The 21,228-nt window shown below is 37.3% G+C and overlaps 1 protein-coding gene across 1 annotated transcript in view; it reads left to right on the top strand.

The window, feature by feature from the left end:
• Positions 1 to 21,228, top strand: part of lrp1aa (low density lipoprotein receptor-related protein 1Aa) — a 135,451-nt gene that overhangs the window by 65,905 nt on the left and 48,318 nt on the right. Inside the window, exons 38-49 of the mRNA XM_073825539.1 lie at positions 4,380 to 4,569; positions 4,762 to 4,966; positions 7,815 to 8,007; positions 9,615 to 9,740; positions 13,581 to 13,709; positions 13,789 to 13,908; positions 14,028 to 14,141; positions 15,377 to 15,526; positions 15,874 to 15,996; positions 18,969 to 19,085; positions 19,257 to 19,385; positions 19,481 to 19,603. Coding sequence (XP_073681640.1) covers positions 4,380 to 4,569; positions 4,762 to 4,966; positions 7,815 to 8,007; positions 9,615 to 9,740; positions 13,581 to 13,709; positions 13,789 to 13,908; positions 14,028 to 14,141; positions 15,377 to 15,526; positions 15,874 to 15,996; positions 18,969 to 19,085; positions 19,257 to 19,385; positions 19,481 to 19,603 — 1,719 coding nt within the window. The remainder of the gene's footprint in view (positions 1 to 4,379; positions 4,570 to 4,761; positions 4,967 to 7,814; positions 8,008 to 9,614; positions 9,741 to 13,580; positions 13,710 to 13,788; positions 13,909 to 14,027; positions 14,142 to 15,376; positions 15,527 to 15,873; positions 15,997 to 18,968; positions 19,086 to 19,256; positions 19,386 to 19,480; positions 19,604 to 21,228) is intronic.

The raw sequence follows: 21,228 nt of genomic DNA, 5'->3' as shown, positions 1-21,228 counted from the left end.
TTAATCCAGAAAGTTATTTTTCAGTGGGACAAATCATAGTACAATTTATCTACTTGCCAACATATTCTTCTCTCTATTTGTTATACACTGTAAAAAGTTTTCACCAGATTCAACTTAAAAACCTAAGTTCAGCAGCTGCCTTAAGTTTTTAAGTTAAATCAGCTTAAAACTACAAGTCATTTTAACTTATTACAATAAAAATTAGTTGATATAACTTGTGAATTTAAATGACTTAAGTTGATTTAAGATGTTATTTTTCAGTGGGACAAATCATAGTACAATTTATCTACTTGCCAACATATTCTTTTCTCTATTTGTTATACACTGTAAAAAGTTTTCACCAGATTCAACTTAAAAACCTAAGTTCAGCAGCTGCCTTAAGTTTTAAAGTTAAATCAGCTCAAAACTACAAGTCATTTTAACTTATTACAATAAAAATTAGTTGATATAACTTGTGAATTTAAATGACTTAAGTTGATTTAACTTAAAATCTTAAGGCAGCTGCTAAACTTAAGTTTTTAAGTTGAAACTGGTGAAAACTTTTTACAATGTAGTAACATTTTCAAAAAAAATTTTTTTTTGATTTTCACAATTTTTCTGTCATAAAAACTTTAATGGTTAAAAAAAAAACACCAAAAAAAAAACAATAAGTAAAGTTACTTAATTTTTGTTTGACAAGTTTTTGCATGCACATTTTTAAATAAAATTAGCAAAGGACATAAGTAAATTTAACGTGTAGTTAGAGTTTGATAAGTAATTTCTACTTAAGTATTTTAAGTTTACTCAGCCATGGTTTATAAACTTTACTCAAACATCATAGCACTGCAAAAAAAAAAAAAAAAACACTATTAAAGCATGTGGTTCACTTACAAACATTTATAAGCAAATAAACAGCAAGTTATTTAACCTAACAACAAACGCAACTATAAAACAGTGTAAATACTGTACATCTAAACAGCAAAAAAATTTAACCTTATTAATTATTTATGCCCAAGTGCATGATGGGAACAACGGGATCATGACTTTGATATTTACTTAATCTTTGTAAAAATAACAAACAATTCCAAGTAAAATATACTTATATGTTCAAATTTTAAATTCTGCAAGTTTAAATTGAGTACTAATATTGAATTTACTATTTTTTTATTCTAGCTTGAACTAAATTATTTAATGTAGAAATTACATTTGTTTTTCTGTATTGTTTACTTCACCACAAAATCATTTTTATCAGTGTCGATAAAGTACTAAATGTTCTATGCTTTCAGGCATTGCAGTCATTCTTGTCTTCTTGTTTGCATTGCTCTTTTAGGCATTTACAATATTTATTCTTTTTGGCTTTTTATATGTTAAATGCTTTTGGTTCTTTAACATGCGGTTTTCATTATACTGGCTATGAACGAGTTATGTAATTAAAGCCAGGTGTAAATCGTGCGATAAAAAAAACTTTCAGTTTTTGCATCCTACACTTTGAACTGTCTTCAGTAATGAATGAACAAACAAACAATGATTCATTTGCTTTCAAATGTTTTTTCCAGGTTTCTCATGGCTGTTATGTGCAGATATAATTGACTCATGACTAACACGCGTATTTGGATACTGCATGTAAACATGGTGAAAAATAGAGCAGCGCTCTACACAATTAGTTGATTCCACATGGATGTGAAGCTTTTCTGCACGTGATTCTTCACACTCAAAGTTTAGTCTTTAGCCTATGCCATTTCCTCAAATGATTTAATACTTAGGGCTTGACATCTATTTTTCATCGTCAAAGATGCACTCATTGTTTTCGGTATTTTTGTTTATAAAGAAATAGTTAATCCCAACAATAAACCCGTCATCGTTTACTCACCCTAATGTAATTTTAATCCTGTTTGACTTTCTTTCATCTGTTAAGCATGAAAACTGAAAATCTGAAGAATATCATGCTGCTCTTTGAGTGCAAAGCAAGCATAAATAACAACTTTATTCAACAATTTCTTCTCTTCCGAGTCAGCTGACACTTGCTTACATGGACTAACATGAAGACCTACGTGGATCTATAAATGTTTTTTGTTAATACATGTTTAAATTACATAAAATTATCTAAAATATGTGAATATGGTTTAATCCAAAAAGTTATTTTTCAGTGGGACAAATCATAGCACAAATTATCTCCTTGCCAACATTTAAAATGATTTTCACAGTTTTTCTGTCATAAGAAGAACAAACTTTAATGTGGTAATCAAACATTTATGGATAAATAGATAAAGTACTAAACGTTCTATGCTTTAAGACATCGCAGTCATAGGAAAGAGTTTATATATATATATATATATATATATATATATATATATATATATATATATATATATATATTATATATATATATATATATAAAACAATAAAATAAAAAAGTGTTATTTGATCAAGATTATTTATGTATCAACATGTCTTCTTTTTTGCATTAATGCTCTTTTAGGCATTTACAATATTTATTCTTTTGGCTTTTTTATTTAAAAACTTTTTTCAACAACTTCTCTTCTGAGTCAGTTGACACATGCTCACATGGACTAACATGAAGACTGACATGGATCGATAAATGATTTTTGTTGACACGTGTAAAGTACATAAAATGATCTAAAATATGTGAATATTTGGTTTAATAGTGGATTTGTTCTGTCTGAAATGCTGTTGACTAATAATAATAATAAAAAGTAAAACTAACTAAAATTAATAAATAGACATGAAGAAATCGTCACCTTAGAATTATAAGGTTCTATCTGCATTATGAGCACTTTCGAGATATTGAGCTTCAAAGTTTTTGCATTCCATAGACTTCTGTAGATAGAACCATTTTTGTTTTCTAAAAAAAAGGCCCAAAATGTACACAGCTTACAAAAGAAACATCAAATAATATAAATAAGTTGTCAAAAAATAAAAATATGTGAATAACTAAATTTTGACCAAAATGTCAGGTAGAACCTTACAATTCTAAGGTGATGAAATATTGACTAAATTTGGTGATTTTATCCCATAGAATTGTGATATAATCTAACTTTTGGAAAAATTTAGTTATGATAAATTGTGGTCTACATTTTCAATGTCTACAATAATATACCAGTTCTACATATCAAAATCCCCAATGTTAATTTAACACTCTGAGTGTGGACTCATATAAACACTGAAGCAATGTTGAAGTTAATGAGAAAATTAGGTGATGATTGACTGTTACTGAACACATCTGATGTTAACAAGCAGAATCAGGAGAAAATCTAAATTTAAATCTCACCATTATAGTGGTCAGTGTGTGCATTACTTGGGATCTTGGCCCTGAAATCTTTAATAGTAGATTTTGTTTAACTGCTGACATTGAGTTTCTGTAGCAAAAGGTCCTGTATTTTCTATAAAGTTAGGAAGGATTTCTTGTAAATTGTTAATGTCCGTGTGTTGTGGGCACACACGGACATCAAGAATCAGCATATGAATCTCAACATCGGTGACAAACAGCATATTCGGATAAGCAGATCAATACTGAACATTGTAAAACAATTTACTAAAAAGTCACATAAAAACAGCAAAAATAAAATAGTATGAATAAAAGAAAAGACAATTCAGCTCATATTTTATTCTTGCCGCAATGCATGATGGGAGCCATGGAGATTTTTGATTGGCTACAACATGCTTTTTTTTGATGTGCACCATTGTTGTGATTCTCATGCTAATTCTTGATGCCTGTGTGACTAAGTTAAAATAGTTTTTCAATCATCAGTTTGATTGAAAATGCCTGATCTTATATTGTTTACAGTGTTGATACACTCAATAAAGAAAACCTAACTCTGATATTCAAATCTCTACATGGTGATTATTTCATAATAGTTAACACCACATGGTCACCATTTCTCTGGTTTGTCTTGCTGTTATAATTCAATTATAGCTGTTAAAAAAAACTCTAATGTTAAAAATTCAAGGGTCAACACTGACCACTACAATGGTTACTTTAAAATTTAGATTCATGCTGCATTCACGTGATATAGTAATTACGATACTTTCGAGATGACAACATGTGACGTTTTACTCGAAGCTGTTCACGTCCTTGGACTCGGAATTATGCTTTTCTATGGCAACACTATCAACGCCTAAACAAGAGCCTATGTTGGTGAGGTGGTACAGCGATCATGTGGTTCAAGTCAGAATGCTCCCAGTTCACAGGTGATTCTGCTTGTTAACATCAGGTGTCTTCAATGGTTAATCACCTAATTAAAATCCTCATTAACTTCAACACTGCTTCAGTGTTTATATGAGTCCATACTCAGAGTGTTAAATTAACGCTGGGGATTTTGCTTTGTAAAATGTTCAGTTACATTATTTTTAATGTTTTCCCCATCTGTTTCTATCTGTAGATGTTGGGTCAGTGGAAGGTTTGGCATATCATCGGGCCTGGGACACTTTATACTGGACCAGTTACACCACGTCCACCATCACCCGTCACACTGTGGACCAGAGCCGCTGGGGGGCTTTTGACCGGGACACTGTAGTTACCATGTCAGGAGATGACCATCCGCGTGCATTTGTGCTGGATGAATGTCAGAAGTGAGATTTTCATTTCACAACAAAGTCATTTATGTCGATATTCAAACCAGTGTAGCAACAATATTCATAGTCACTAACTATTCCCTTTTGAAAAGGGCAGCATGTTGCTTTTAGGATGGCAATAGTAAGACATGAAGATGATTATTACACTCAAAGTTTGTCAGTGATTCACATTGCTCTGCTGTTCACCAGCTTGATGTTTTGGACCAACTGGAACGAGCAGTCTCCCAGTATCATGCGCTCTCAGCTGTCTGGAGCCAATGTCCTGGTGATCATCGGCAATGACATTCGCACTCCCAATGGACTCGCCATTGACCACCGAGCCGAGAAGCTCTATTTCTCGGACGCTACGCTTGATAAGATTGAGCGCTGCGAGTATGACGGCTCCCACCGTTATGTAAGTCAGAACTTGCACTCATGAGTGTCCATTTTTGCTTAACTTGCACCATGACTTAATCAAGTCAAATCCCAGTGTGTTCAGACCAGCCGCAATCATAATATGCATTAAGACATTATAGTGTCTTTTCATAGCTTAATGAAATCTCTCTATTTTTAAAATGTAGCTGTACAGCCAGGTCAAAAATGAACTTTTTTAATTAAAGGACAGTACTTGCCCCCTGGAATAAATGGGTTTTTTTTTTTAATTACCTCATTAAATGTGCCTCTGTAGTCTTGTTACATCCACGTTAGAAATATCAGACACTGCCACAGATGCCAGATCCTGTCAGAAAATATCTGTTTGGTCTGTTATCTGAACATTTAGTCAACAGGGTTGTCTGATACCCAAAAAGCATTAACAGTAACGCAAGTTAACGCAAAATTAGTGTTTTATGTGGTACCGCAAACTGTATTAACAGTCTTCTATCAGCCAAGTTGACTGAATGAAGTGGGGGAGAATCAGAAGCAGGAGACAAAATAATGATATAATGATATAATAAATAAATAAATAAATAAATGCTAAAAGAAAAGACTATGTATTTGATCTTAGATCCTTCAGTCTTAGATTAAATTTGAAATGTAAAATTGCTTAATGAATAAGTCATTTTGAATGAAATGATGAAATAATGAATAAGGCCTATAGGCTGTAACCAACAACATTTTGCTTAACATCAGAAACTGCAATGGACAGGGCATTTATGTTTATGTACAGAGACTTTTTAATGTTGCTGAAAGGCATATACAGTATATTTTTCGCATAATGGTAAAAATAGCTTACATAAATACACAAATTCTATTATGTAAAAAAATTTTTTTGATTAAAACAGTACATTAAAGGATGGGTTTTGTATGTGGGGAAATGGCACATCATATTCTGGCTACACAGACAAAACAAGCTGAGGAAGTAAGCAAAGAGCATTTCCCATTACTGAAGCCGTTTATAAATTCAGTTCATTGCAACTTCACTGACTTGCAAAAACTTCCATTATAGCCACTGAAGCTGTCTACATTAAGAAATAAAGGTCTTACTTATATTGTATCTGTGCTTTGCTGTTTCAGATGACAGAATGCAGAATTTCAGAATTTAGTCAGTTAATTAGTAGTGACTAATCTAATTAAACAGATCTAAATTTAATGAAGCAATCAACACTTCAGATTTATGTATTTTGATTTCTTACAATGTGTGTGCTTTTCTTTGGGGAGTGAACATGAACTCGCAATTGTGCACACAAACCAAGATAAATAATAAATTAATTTTCTGGTTTTCAACAAACCCTCTTGTATTCCCAAGAACTCTTAAAATATACAACAAAAAAGACCATTCTGTGATACTTATACGTGTTTTTCGAAGTTTTTCTAGATGCTGGTTGCTATTCACTGCCATTATGTAGATGAGCATAAGTATTTCTTTAAATGTTTCCTTTTGTGATCTAAAACGGAAAGAAGGGCATAATAAATGAATAATACTTTTCAAGAAATGATGACTTAAGTTTCTTTCTTGGGTGAATTAACCATTTTATCATGATAGCCAGAATAGTTTTAGTTTAGAGGCAATTTGAATTTAAAGCCATTTTGGTGGCATTTTTGTCCCTGTTAATTTCTGAACCTGCTTTAAAGTAAACATCATATATATTCTGATTGGCTGAAGTTTGGGGAGGGGGGAGGGGGGTTGTAGCATCATTTCACTTTTCAAGAAAACAGAAAAAATGACTCATGGGAAGATCACATAACTCGCTGGTTGTTGTTTCAAACTTGACTAAAGCAGAAGTGTCATTTGTAAATTGCTGTGACTGATTCAGTTAAAGGAGAAGTTCACTTCCAGGACAGAAAAATTTACAGATCTTTTTTACTTGTCATGTCAAATGTTCATGTCTTTCTTTCTTCAGTTTTTTTGAGGACAACATTTCAAGATTTCTCTCCATATAGTGGACTTCTATGGTGCCCCCGAGTTTGAACTCCAAAAATGCCGTTTAAATTCAGCTTCAAAGGGCTCTAAATCCAAGCTGAGGAAGAAGGGTCTTATCTAGCAAAATGATCGTTTTTTTTTTTTTTCTAAAAAAACAAAAAAAACAAAAAAAAAAACAATTCATATACTTTTTAACCTCAAATGCTCATCTTGTCTCGCTCTGCGTGAACTCTGTACAATCCGGTTCAATACAGTTAGGTTTTGTCAAAAAACTCCCATCTCATTTTTTTTCCAACTTCAAAATTGTCCTACATCACTGTTTTACCTTTTTTGTAAAAGGTGTTCGATCTTCTTTGCACGTTCACTTTGTAAACACTGGGTCTGTACTTTTGCAGTGATGTAGGATGATTTTGAAGTTGGAGAAGAATATGAGATGGGAGTTTTTCGACCTACCCTAACTGTCTTGAACCGAAATACACAGAGTTTATGCAGAGCTAGACAAGACACGCATTTGAGGTTAAAATTTGTAAATTATGTGTCAATTTTTGTTCTGGATGTGATCTCATTTAATTGACAATAAAAAGTAAAAAGTGATAAATGAACTGCAAATCTTAATATTGCCCATTTTTGTTGTATGAATTAAATAATTTAAACATGTTTGGCTTATTAAAATTAAAATATTAAAACAGAATCTAGAAAAATAAAACGAAAAAACTAGAACAGACTAAAATGGAATTTGTAAAAAAAAAAAAAAAAAAAAACAGTTTTACAGTGCCCTAAATAAAAGTTTTTCGTAACTACTGCATAATTCCTAACAAAAAGTTTGGAACTCAAAATTAAAAATGTTTAAAATGTTTCCACAAACCATTTATTTACTTTTTTTCTGTTTTGTCTTCTGTAGGTGGTTCTGAAGAATGAGCCAGTGCATCCCTTCGGTTTGGCCGTGTACGGTGACCACATCTTCTGGACAGACTGGGTGCGCAGAGCCGTCCTCAGAGCTGACAAATATGTTGGAGGAGACATGAAGGTGTTAAGAGCTGATATCCCACAGCAGCCAATGGGAATCGTCGCCGTGGCCAACGATACAAATAGCTGTGAGTGAACCGCCATAATGGCAGCATGGTCAAAAGTACTCTAAATCAACTGCATGAGAGAGCGATTGCCTTACAGTGTCCTGTCATCTCAACCATGTAATTATGTGCCAAAAGTAATCTGTGATTGTCACAGAACCGAGAAGAACTCTATAACGCTTGGGAATGACACTATTACACACAATCAATATCTTTCATCATGCTTATCTAAGTGTGATAGAAGCAATTCTCAAGCTCTCAAATCTCCAAAGACAACATCTCTGCCTGCTCTGAAGCCCCCATTTACTGTCCTCCCATCCAAACTCAAATAAATAGCAAATAAAAATGGATTTAAAAAGAAAAAAAAAGATGAAGAATTGTTATCATTAAGATTAGGTATTTTTCCAAATAAATACAATTTTACATGGAAATATGAAGTAAAAGTAAAACCTTATATCCTGGAAAACAGGATTTTTATTTACCTTTTGAAATAAAAATTCAATGTTCTGTGTTAAACTGACTACAAAAAAAAGGATTAACACTAGAAACATGATTTGCGTTGGTTCTTTAATTATACATTGCCGTCAGCCAATCATATGCTTAGCATCAATATTTATCAGAAAATCTTACATATAGCAGGACTATAAATTACAGCAATAGACATCTTGTAAAAAAAGAATGTTTATGTTTATATCTGCCTGAAACAAGATATAAAGTATTTTTTAACAAATGTGCTATAATTTCTTCAAAAATAAATAAATAAATAAATGTATTTGTTCAGCAAAGATGCATAAAATTGAAAGTAAGTACTTAGTTCTGCCATGAAACTTTAGATGACGCAGGCAGATGGGTTGTTAACGTAACTGATGATATCACAAAGTTATACGACTTGGCACAAGCTGATTGGTTCATGTTGCATACGCAACCAATGAGCTTGCAGCTATTTAAATGGCTGGTAGCATTCACTTGGGCATTTCGCAGCATGCTTTTAGAGTTTCTCTGAAACCCTTCACCTTCCCCAGCTCCACCTGTATAGATCTCCTATTGGTTATTTTATGGTATTTGTGCAGCAGCAGTATGTCTTAAATACTACAATTACAGCAATAACCAACAGCAGCAGCAGCGTAGCAGATCTGTTCTGCCAAGACCAAATACATTACATTGTCATATCCATTACCATTCTAAACTTTTCAGAGAGTTGTCATTGCAGAAAAACATTTATAATTTTACTTAAGATTTAATATTTCAAATAAATGCTGTTTTTTGATACTTTCTATTCATCGGGGTACTTCGGTTTCCTCCCACAGCCCAAAGACATGCAGGTTGGGTTAATTGAAGACTCTAAATTGTCCCCGAACGTGTGGATCGACTTGTGTACAGTATATGGATTAAATGGTTCTCGCCATGAATATAGCCACAGATGCTGGAACGGCATTAAGAAGAAAATAAACAAACAAACAAAACTTTCTTTTCATCAAAGAATCCTGAAATAAATGTATCACGGTTGTATCTGTTTGTGTGTTTCATGAAGGGCTGCATAACGAATACACATAATGCTTCTTGTGACTTCTCAATGTCAACAGCTTCTGGGGATGTTAAATTCCTGTGTCTGTGTGTGTGTGTGCGTGCAGGTGAGTTCTCACCCTGTCGGGTGAATAATGGGGGCTGTCAGGATCTGTGTCTGCTCACATCAGAGGGACGGGTCAACTGTAGCTGCCGTGGCGAGAGGAAACTGCTGGAGGACAACACCTGCATAGGTAAGACCAATCACAGACTTCATACATTGCATTCATGCTTCCTGCTTACATGTGTCACGATTGAGCCTCCATTATCAGTACTCTTGCACCACTCATCATGGACTTCATCCCCCACAAGCCACTGCACTCATCACTGCTCACACCTGCAGTTCATTTACATACACTGCATATAAGCCACTCTCACACCTAGCTCTTTGCGAAGTCTTGTATTGCCCCGGCTGCATTTCTGAGCGTTTCTTCCCGTGTTTGTTTTCCCGTGTTTTGATTCCTGGACTCCCACTCGTGTTTGATTCTCGCTGCCCGCCCCGACCATTCTGCCTGTGTTTGACTTCGATTTCTGCCTGCCCCTGTGTGTTTGTCTGTACTAATAAAATGCTGCAAATGGATCCGCTCGTCTCCGACCGCCTTTGTGACAGAAGACTTCACCACTACAAGGATCCAGTAGCTAGTATGGTGTCATCCGGTTCCAGCACGAATTCAACAGTACAGATCATGCGTCTCCAACAAGGTGAGCGGTCTGTTGAGGAGTATGCGATGGACTTTATCGAATTGGCTAATCAGTCTACTATGGATGAGGCATGCCTGATGATTTTCTTCCGTGGAGGACTCTTAGAGCCATTGGCTTCACTCATGCCCATGTTTGAACCTAACTGGACTTTGCAATATTATGTTGACATTGCTCTGCAAATAAGTGGCTCTCCTTTTACTGTGGGAATCAAAGAAGAGGACAATAATGTTCCCACAGTAAAATCCAGCTCAGAGCCACTACGCAAGATGGCTGCCACGCCAGAGTCTGCACACAAGATGGCCGCCGATGTTCCTGAGTCTCCGGCCAAGATGGCCGCCGTTCCTGAGTCCCCGGCCAAGATGGCTGCCGTTCCTGAGTTCTCGGCCAAGATGGCCGCCAACCCTGAGTCCCTGGCCAAGATGGCTCCGTCCAGCCTCCCAGAGTCTCCGCCGATTCCGCCCGGCCGTCCAGAGTCTCCGCTGGTTCCGCCCGGTCGTCCAGAGTCTCCGCTGGTTCCGCCCGGCCGCCCAGGGTCTCTGCTGGTTCCGCCCGGCCATCCAGAGTCTCCGCTGGTTCCGCCCGGCCATTCCAGAGTCTCCGCTGGTTCCGTCCAGCCTCCCAGAGCCTACGCTGGCTCCGCCCAGCCTTCCAGAGCCTCCGCTGGCTCCGCCCAGCCTTCCAGAGCCTCCGCTGGTTCCGCCCAGCCTTCCAAAGCCTCCGCTGGTTTCAGTCCAGCCTTCCAGAGCCTCCGCTGGTTCCGCCCAGCCTTCCAAAGCCTCCGCTGGTTCCGCCCAGCCTTCCAGAGCCTCCGCTGGTTCCGCCCAGCCTTCCAGAGCCTCCGCTGGTTCCGTCCAGCCGTCCTGAGATTCCTGTCTGCCCTGTTCAGGCCACGGAGGCCATTTATGGACTGTATATTTTCCCCGTTCTGGTCACAGAGGCCATGTATGGACTGTCGAGTTTCCTACCCACCCTCCCTACTGCCCCAGTCCTACCACCTCTGTCTCCTGACAGTCCCTCTGCTCACCTTCAACCCACCTTCGGTGCAGAGGACTTGTGGTGGGACTGCCAGTCTCCATCGGTGCCCTGGCTGGAGGATCCCTCACCATCGCCTCCAGCCTCAGAGTCCTGGACTCCGCCTCGGCCCTCCGACCCTACGGCTCCACCCCGGCTCTCTGCTCCCTCATCTCCGCCATCGGCCGTCGCTCCACCAGCCCATCGTCCCTCCGGCTCCGCCCTGGTCAGTCGTCGCCCCACCTTCGCCTCTGGACTCTACTCCTCCGGCTGCGCCTCGTCACTCCGTCCTACCGGCTCTGTGGACCTCCTCCCTCCCGCGGGCACAGCCTCGGTCCTCTGTCGCTCCGGCTCCGCCGCGTACCTCCGGACCTCCATCTCGGCCTTGGTCGCCAGAGCCTTGGGTTCCGCCTTGGCCCTCCGGATCCTCGGTGTCACCCATGACCATCGACTCTCCGGTTCCGCCTCGGGCTCCACCGGCTCCACCTCCGTCGGTCGGCCCCATGAAGGAGCCAACCCTTCCTCCACCATGGCTTCTCCCTCCGTCAGCGCTGCCTCAGTCTCCTGGTTCTCCACCTGCACATGGACCGGGGCCGCCATTCATGCCTCTGTGCCAGGCCCACTCCATCACTCTCCCGAACTGTCACAGGTATTTGGAGCGTCTGGAAGCCGCTCTTAGGTGGGGGGCTCTGTCACGATTGAGCCTCCGTTATCAGTACTCTTGCACCACTCATCATGGACTTCATCCCCCACAAGCCACTGCACTCATCACTGCTCACACCTGCAGCTCATTCACACACACACACACACACACACACACACACACACACACACACACACACACACACACACACACACCTGCAGTTCATTTACACATACTGCATATAAGCCACTCTCACACCTAGCTCTTTGCGAAGTCTTGTATTGCCCCGGCTGCATTTCTGAGCGTTTCTTCCCGTGTTTGTTTTCCCGTGTTTTGATTCCTGGACTCCCACTCGTGTTTGATTCTCGCTGCCCGCCCCGACCATTCTGCCTGTGTTTGACTTCGATTTCTGCCTGCCCCTGTGTGTTTGTCTGTACTAATAAAATGTTGCAAATGGATCCGCTCGTCTCCGACCGCCTTTGTGACAACATGACTGTAGTAATATAGTTTCCTGTCGGACTTAATAATAAAAAAAAATTAAAAGTGTTTTGAGCTGCAAAAAAGACGCTGTTCCCCAGGTAGCTTTCTGTGTGCATGAGTGAGACTTTTACAAATATAGGCTACTTTAGGCTTGAACAGATGAATACACAGGGTATTCTCTGTTTTTGGACAAAAGTTCACTTCCAGAACAAACGTACTCACCCCCTTGTCATCCAAGATGTTCATGTCTTTCTTTCTTCAGTCGTAAAGAAAATATGGTTTTTGAGGCAAACATTTCAGGAATTTTCTCCATATAGTGGACATGGTGTCCGCGAGTTTGAATTTTCAAAATGCAGTTTAAATGCAGCTTCAAAGGGCTCTAAACAATCCCAGCTGATGAAGAAGGGTCTTATCTAGTGAAACGATCCGTAATTTTCTAAAAAGAAATTACAATTTATATACTTAACTTCCAATGCTCGTCTTGTCTAGCTCTGTGTGAACTCCGTGCATTTCAGGTCGATACAGTTAGGGTATGTTGAAAAACTACCATCTTATTCTCTCTTCCAACTTCAGAATCACCCTACATCGCTGCAGAAGTACAGATCCAGTGTTTACAAAGTGAACATGCAAGGAAGGTCAAACACTCTTTACCAAAAAAGGTTAAAACAGTGATGTAGGACGATTTTGAAGTTGGAGGAGAAAATGAGATGTGAGTTTTTCAACATACCCTAACTGTCATAAACTACACAGAGTTCACACAGAGCTAGACAAGACGAGTCTTTAAGGTTAAAAAGTATATAAATTGTAATATATATATATATATATATATATATATGTGTATGTTTCACTAGATAATACCCTTCTTCCTCAGCTGGAATCGTTTAGAGACCTTTGAAGCTGCATTTAAACTCCATTTTGGAAGTTTAATCTCAGGAGCTTTATAGAAGTCCATCATATGGAGACAAATCCTAAAATGTTATCCTAAAAAACGTAATTTCTTTACGACTGAAGAAAGAAAGACTTTAACAGCTTGGATGACAATGGGGTGAGTACATTATCTGTAAAAAAAAAAAAAAAAAAAAATCTGGAAGTGAACTACTCCTTTAATGCATACGTGTATATGTTAAAGTTTGTATTCCACGTTTAAAGGATATGCAGTGACTTGTACTATGTTAATGGTTTCCATTTTGTCTCTCAGCTCAGAACACGTCATGCAGCAGTATGGATGACTTTGAGTGTGGAAATGGAGACTGCATCAAATACACACTCACCTGTGACGGCATGGCCCACTGCAAAGACAAGTCAGATGAGAAACAGTCCTACTGCAGTGAGTGTGTGATATTCTGAATGTTTATGGTAGTTATGAAGGCCTGCCATTCTAACTGTCTGTGTTTTGTTGTTTTCAGCTAACCGTGTGTGTAAGAAGGGCTATAAGCGTTGTGTGAACGGACGCTGTGTCGGCCACAGTTCCTGGTGTAATGGTCGAGATGATTGTGGGGATAATTCTGATGAACTGTTCTGTAATGGTAAGACTAACTGTTCATACATATTATATTCTGAACTTTTGTAAGCCTGCAGCCTGATATTCAAATCCAGCTCGAATCCCTCTTTGAATTCTATAGCTTTCAAACTTTATATTTTACAGCAACCCTGTGCACGGCGGATCAGTTTAGGTGCAGAGACGGATCATGTGTGTCAAACTCCAGTCGCTGTAATCAGGTGCTGGACTGTGAGGATGCCAGCGATGAAATGAACTGCTGTAAGTTTGTTTATTTATTTACATGTAGATGAAAAATAATATTTAGCCTTTTATAAATTCAGATTTGGATTAGTATATGTACTTGTGACATGCTGTTGATTATAAAAGATGGTAGCACTTTAGATTAGGGAACACATATTCACTACTGACTAACAATTTTCCCTTAATTAATATCATAATTAGCTGCTTAATAGTAGTTAGTAAAGTAGTTGTTAAGTTTAAGTTTGTAAGTTCAGGTATGGGGTGGGTTAAGGGATCTAAAATATGGTTGTGCAGAAAAAAGCATTACAGCGAACCCCAGGTATTAAGACTTGTATGGATTATTATACTGTAACTTAAATTATGTTTCTTATTGAAATATGTAGTGGAAAACACATGATAGATTCACATTATTTAATAAATCCACATTGTTTTATACATATTTTGAACTATGGGGTGGACCATTATTTCGATGACATGAAATGGTTGCACTCGGTGAGCTACTGGCAGTATCTGTTGCTATTTTTACCTTAATACAACATTTCCAAAACTCAGAAAATAAAATACTGATACAATGACAACAGCAACTGAAAGAGCTTACAGCGATGGATATAAGCGTAGACTTAAACCAAATGCCATACCATTGATTTTTCCCCAAAAGGAGTCTAAACACCTTTGGATATCAAGTGAAATCATGCTGCAAAACTCCTTCAGTGTCTGTGGCGTCATGACAAGCATCAGCATGTTTACATCCTGCCAGGATGGCATCTAGCGTTTCTTGTCTCTGCCGTTTGTAAGGTGTGGTCTACTAAAAGCCTCAAATGCATCAGGGCTAAAGTGAAGAGAACATAGATGCAGTTCTTTAGGGAGTTTTATTCGTCCACAGGCATCTTTCCATTCTTTTCTTTTTTAAATAATGTAAATCTTTTATGAGTTTTCTATTACACATTTCAGTAAGAGACATCATTTATGTTATATTAAGCCATTAAATGCCTGGGGTTCTCTTTAATATGTGCTTTGTAAGTACTAATAAACAGCCAATATGTTAGTAATATGCATGCTAATAAATTGCATTCCCTATTTTAAAGTGTTACCAAAAAGAATAAACTGAAATATATGTGCCATTATCACACTTGTTGTAAAATAATTATCCAAGTTTATCCATAACCAAAATATACATGTTAGCAAGAGATTCCTTGACTGTCAAACTGTTCTTTAATTTCTTAAAAGCATTTGTCATTTGTCTTGCTTTTCAGCGGTCTCTGATTGTTCCAGTTATTTCCGTCTGGGTGTGAAAGACGTCACCTATCAGCGGTGTGAGTTCACTACGCTGTGTTACGCCCCATCATGGGTCTGTGACGGAGCAAATGACTGTGGAGACTATTCAGATGAGAGAAACTGCCCAGGTAAACACACATACTTCTGCTGTGTGCTGCATTTTAGACCCTGTGAAATAGACCTTTTGCTTGGTCCCTTGTTCCTGTCTTTTCCTTTGGAAAAGATATTGGAATATCTGAGCGCAGTTTAAGATGGTTGTTTACTAAAATTTCCCCTGAAACCCTAGAAAAGACATTTCTGGGAAGCACATTATTGCTCTCCATGTAATCTCATCACTGTCTTTCAGAAATTATTCATTTTTTATTTGTTTTCCTGTAAAAAAAAAACGTGCTTCTGGTAAGGTGATTTACCAGAAGAAAATAAGAAAATATCCCACACAACCTCCGAACTCGTTATTCTTGTTTCTTTTTACTAGATAAGAAAAAAAGAAAGTGTCCATCAAACTTCTTTGCTTGTCCCAATGGTCGCTGCATTCCTATGAGCTGGACCTGCGACAAGGAGAACGACTGTGAGAACGGAGATGACGAGGCGCATTGTGGTGAGTTACACACGTGTGTTTGTATTTCTGTCATCGTGGGGATTTTCCTCTGACTTTTGTTGTTATAGTGAGTTAATAATATGTTCTGTCCCTTAACTCTAAACTACCACTTATTTTTGGCCTTTTCATTTAGACATTATTTACTAGTATGTTAAGCGCTTTCACTATGGTTGGCTACTCCTTAAATTCGGTATACAAAATGAGGACATACTGTTGATTTTGCTGAATAAAATAGTCAAGATACAGTTTTAGGATAAAAAAACAATGAAAAACAGCATGAAATAATTGTATTATTTAAAAACAGCATAAAATAGAACATTTAAAGTGTAATAAATATCATTGCTAAAGAATCACAGAGAGTTGTATTGCAGACAGATTCAGACACAAGGAAAAGCATGAAATGCATGAAGTTTACACAAACCAGGAAAACAGAACTTTACTTAACTGTTTTTTGTAGGTGCCTTGATAAAATTTCTTTAAAGACATTATATAAAATATATTATTCATCATATGTGACCCTGGACCACAAAACCAGTCATAAGGTTAAATTTGACAAAACTGAGATTTATACATCATATGAAAGCTCAATAAATAAGCTTTCTATTGATGTATGGTTTGTTAGGATAGGACAATATTTGACTGAGATACATCTATTTGAAATCAGAAATCTGAGAATGCAAAAAAATAAAAAAGACTGAGAAAATCACCTTTAAAGTTGTCCAAATTAGGTTCTTAACAATGCATATTACAAATCAAAAATTACATTTTGATATGTTTACAGTAGGAATTTTACAAAAAATCTTCATGGAATATGAACTTTACTTAATTTCTCAATGATTTTTGGCATAAAAGAAAAATTTTGACCCATGCAATGTATTTTTGGCTATTGCTACAAACAAACCCCAGCGACTTAAGACTGGTTTTGTGGTCCAGGGTCACATATTATTTAATTTGGGAAGCAGTTCTCACTACTAACTATTAACTATGATTTTTGCCTTATTAAACTTCTAATTTGCTGCTTATTAATAGTAATAGGTAGTTGTTAAGTTAGGTATGAGTTTTTATGAGAAAAGATTGTCATGCAGAATAAGGCATTAATATGGGATTTACAGAATGTCACAAAAGTGAGTACACCCCTCACATTTCAGCAACCATTTTAGTATATCTTCTCAAGGGACAATACTTTAGAAATAAAACTTGGATATATTTTAGAGTAGTCAATGTGCAGCTTGTATAGCAGTATAGATTTTTTGTCCCCTGAAAATTACTTGACATACAGCCATTACTGTCAAAATAGCTGGTAAAAAAAAGTGAGTACACCTTAAGTGAACTTGAGGAGTACACCCCACAGGTGCTTAATAGGATTCAGGTCTGGAGACATACTTGGCCAACCTATCACCTTCAGCTTCCTCGGTAAGGCAGTTGTCATCTTGGTGGTGTGTTTGGGATTATTATCATGTTGAAAAACAGCCATTCAGCCGTTCAGCCGTTCAGTTTCTGGAGGGAAGGTATCTATTCAGAATGTACAGTACATAATGGAATCTATGTTTCCCTCACTGAACTGCAGCTCCTAAGTACCAGCAGCACTCACGCAGCCTCAGACCATGATGCTACCACCTCCATGCTTGACTGTAGGCAAGACACAATTTTCTTGGTACTCCTCACCAGGGCACATGCTGGACACCATCTGAGCCAAACAAGTTTATCTTATAGTCTCATCAGACCACAGGACACGGTTCCAGTAATTCATGCTCTTGGACAGGTTGTCTTCAGCAAACTGTTTGCGGGCTTTCTTGTGAGTGAACTTTAGATGAGGCTTCCTTCTGGGACAACGCCTATACAAACCAACTTGTTGCAGTGTGCGGCATATGGCACTGACAAGCTGACCTTCTGCAACCTTTAAAGCAATGCTGGCAGCACTCATGCATCTGTTTTTTGAAGCCCGTTTCTGCATCTGACGCACAGAATGAGTGCTTAACTTCGTTAAACGACCTTTACAAGGACTGTTCCGAATGGAACCCATCTTGGAAAACTTCTGTATGACCCTGACCACTGTAGTGTAACTCGGTTTCAGGGTGTTACTGAACCTCTAATAGCCTTGGCCATCTTTGTGGAGAGCAACAATTTCAGTTCTCAAATCCTCAGAGAGTTATTTGCCATGAAATGCCATGTTGAACATCCAGTGGTCAGTGTGAGAGAATTGTACTTAAAGCACCTAATTTTAACTGCTCTAATACAAGATACACAAGTTTGTATGGTCCTGTCAAGCAGACAAAAACATAAACATGATAAAAAGGACATGTGGCTTTGCATGGTTAAACAACATTCTGCTGTTATCACTTTATCACTGTTATGACAATAATGGCTGTATGTTGAGTTATTTTCAGAGGACAGGAAATCTACACTGCTATACAAGCTGCACATTGAGTATTAAAATATATCCAAGCTTCATTTCTATAGTATTGTCCCTTGAGAAGATATACTGAAATGGTTGCAGAAATGTGAGGGGTGTACTTACTTTTGTGAGATACTGTAAAAGTACTAATAAACAGTCAGTATGCTAGTAATAAGCATGCTAATAAACAACTTGTTAATAGTGAGAACTGGTCCCTAAACTAAAGTGTTAACAAATTATTCTTTATTAATACTATTTTTATTATTTGAAAAAGGAACTGATTTGAATACAAGTTAACATCACAAAACAAAAGCACAAAGACACAGAAAACATAAACTCTTTTAATATCTTTTGTGTCTTTGTGCTTTTGTTTTGCAATTTCAAAGACATTTTTGAATATTTATTCAATTTCACAAATACGGTTTTGTCAGATTTATATCACTTTTAGGGGAAATTTTGTTCCCAGATTTGCACAGTTCATTTGAGGTCAGACTTTCCAGAATCTTTTTAATGTGTTCTTTCCGTGAATAATCTTTTGAATAATTAATCTTTTGGATCGTTTAATGATTCTGCTCAGATAAGCTCTGCTCAGCGACGCAGTTTGAATGCGGGAATCATCGCTGTATTTCTAGCAGCTGGGTGTGTGACGGGGCGGACGACTGTGGAGATGGAACAGATGAGGACAGCAGATGCAGTGAGTGCTGATCCTTAAAAAAACAGCATGAAATACAACATTTTAAAACGTGACAAATAGTGTGACTGATGAATAAGAGACCTGATAGACATTTGTCAATATAATAAATGACAGTGAATTTTTCTGCACATTGTTTTATATGTTGCCTAATCATGTTTGTTTTTAACTCAGAGAACAAAACGTGCAGTGTGGATGCGTTCCAGTGTCCGGACTCACACAAGTGTGTCCCGCAGCGCTGGGTGTGTGACGGAGACCGAGACTGTCCAGATGGAGCCGACGAGAGCTTGAAGGCTGGTTGTGGTGAGCCATCAAATACATAATTTGCTTTGGTGAAAATACTGTGCAAATGACTCAGTAAACATGTTTGTGTGTATTATTGTTTCTCTTTCACTCAGTGTTCAATAACACGTGTAAGGCGGGAGAGTTCATGTGCCAGAACAGACAGTGTATTCCCAAGCACTTCGTGTGTGACCACGACAATGACTGCGGAGATGGCTCTGATGAGTCTCTGGAGTGTGGTATGTTCATGATTATTTCAAACAAAGATGATTAGGAGATAATTATCTCATAATTACCAAATAACAACATGAATTATAGCAAATGATTTGTAAGATGTCAATACTTGACTCTCACTTGAATTAAATCAAGGCTCTAGTCAAACAAAACAAAAGTAAGTACAGATGAATTAGAAGAAATTCTCTCTGATTGCACGATGAGTTATAATACAGTATATACAGTAGTCAACATTCGAAGTGGATCAAAACCTTTCATCAAATTTGTCCTAAAACCAAAAAGAATACCCGTTCTTATCTTAGGACAACTTTTGTTTAACTTTTTTGATCCACTTCGAATGTTGACTACTATATATCGCCTAATCCCAAACTATTCCCAGACATGAAAATATACAAATGTGTCATAAGTAACCCTTTTAAATACAATTTACACTAACCATGTGAAAATTCACATAATTAATTGAGACCCTTTATTAAGTGCACTAAAACTTTATAAATAAAGAGCTTCATAAATGCAAACCTTTTTTGTGGTCACTATTGTGACCGGTGGGATTAAATTTAAGGTATGTTTTTACTAGACATTCATGAAAATGAATGCAGGTGAATGGAAACATAGGCACATATGAATTAATATCATTTTATCATGTACTAAAAACAGAAGCTCTAGACAGTGACATCATATTTTCTTGGCAGGGTTATTGTCTTATTATTGTTGAACTGAAAATACTGAAATAAATTAGTTGAAACTTATTTTATTATTGAACTTATTTTGCGTCAGCTATAGTTGCCAAGGCATTTCTTATTTTCTTTAGTTTAAGTTGAAGTACTAAAGTAAAGTAAAAATAATACATAAAATAACAAGTATAAAACTTTAAAATGAAAGTGAAAACAAAAAATATATAAAAATTATAGCTGCTAGCAGCCATTGCATTAACGAAGAAACCTTGTTAACTTTGCAACATCATAACTAATTGTTCAGTCATTTCTGTGCAGCTCAATCCAAAGATCATCTGAGCCAGTTTTGGAAAGAATTGGATCAATTTTCAAGGAGGAGTAGCAGCAAAAAAAAACTGAATACTGTACTTTTCAAAATGGCCGCAACTGTAATGGGTGGAGTCTTAATGTAAGCTATTGAATGTGATCAGCTCGAGGAGAGGAATCAGGTGTACTAAATTTCATTTTTCTAGAATTAGGGGTTCAAGAGTTTTATTACCATTTAAATGTTGAATTTTTGAACTAGTGGTGGCGCTATAGAGTTGGTTCTAGAGACCCCAAATTCGGTCAGATCACTATTCATGGCCATCACTACAAGTGTGCCAAATTTCATAATAGAAAAATAAAATGTTCCGTTTATAGGGCTAGACTCCCATTGGACGAAAATAGTAAGAAAAAATTCAGGGCTACAGCCCTTCGGGCCCCTAATAAAAATCTAATTCAAAATACAGGGAGTGCAGAATTATTAGGCAAGTTGATATTCTTGTCATATTTTTTTCCCAAGCACATTTGACCAATTCCAAACCACATCAATCTTAATAACTACTATTAATTTTGTATTTAATTATTTATAATTGATATATAATTGTCCATGAAGGCTGGAAGTGAAAAACTCCTTATTTTCAGGTGTGCAGAAT

This window comes from Garra rufa, chromosome 20 (genome assembly GCF_049309525.1).
Source record: "Garra rufa chromosome 20, GarRuf1.0, whole genome shotgun sequence".
NCBI classification, from domain to species: Eukaryota; Metazoa; Chordata; class Actinopteri; order Cypriniformes; family Cyprinidae; genus Garra; species Garra rufa.
The sequence above is the reverse complement of the archived record's forward strand: the minus strand, read 5'-3'. Positions and strand labels throughout refer to the sequence as shown.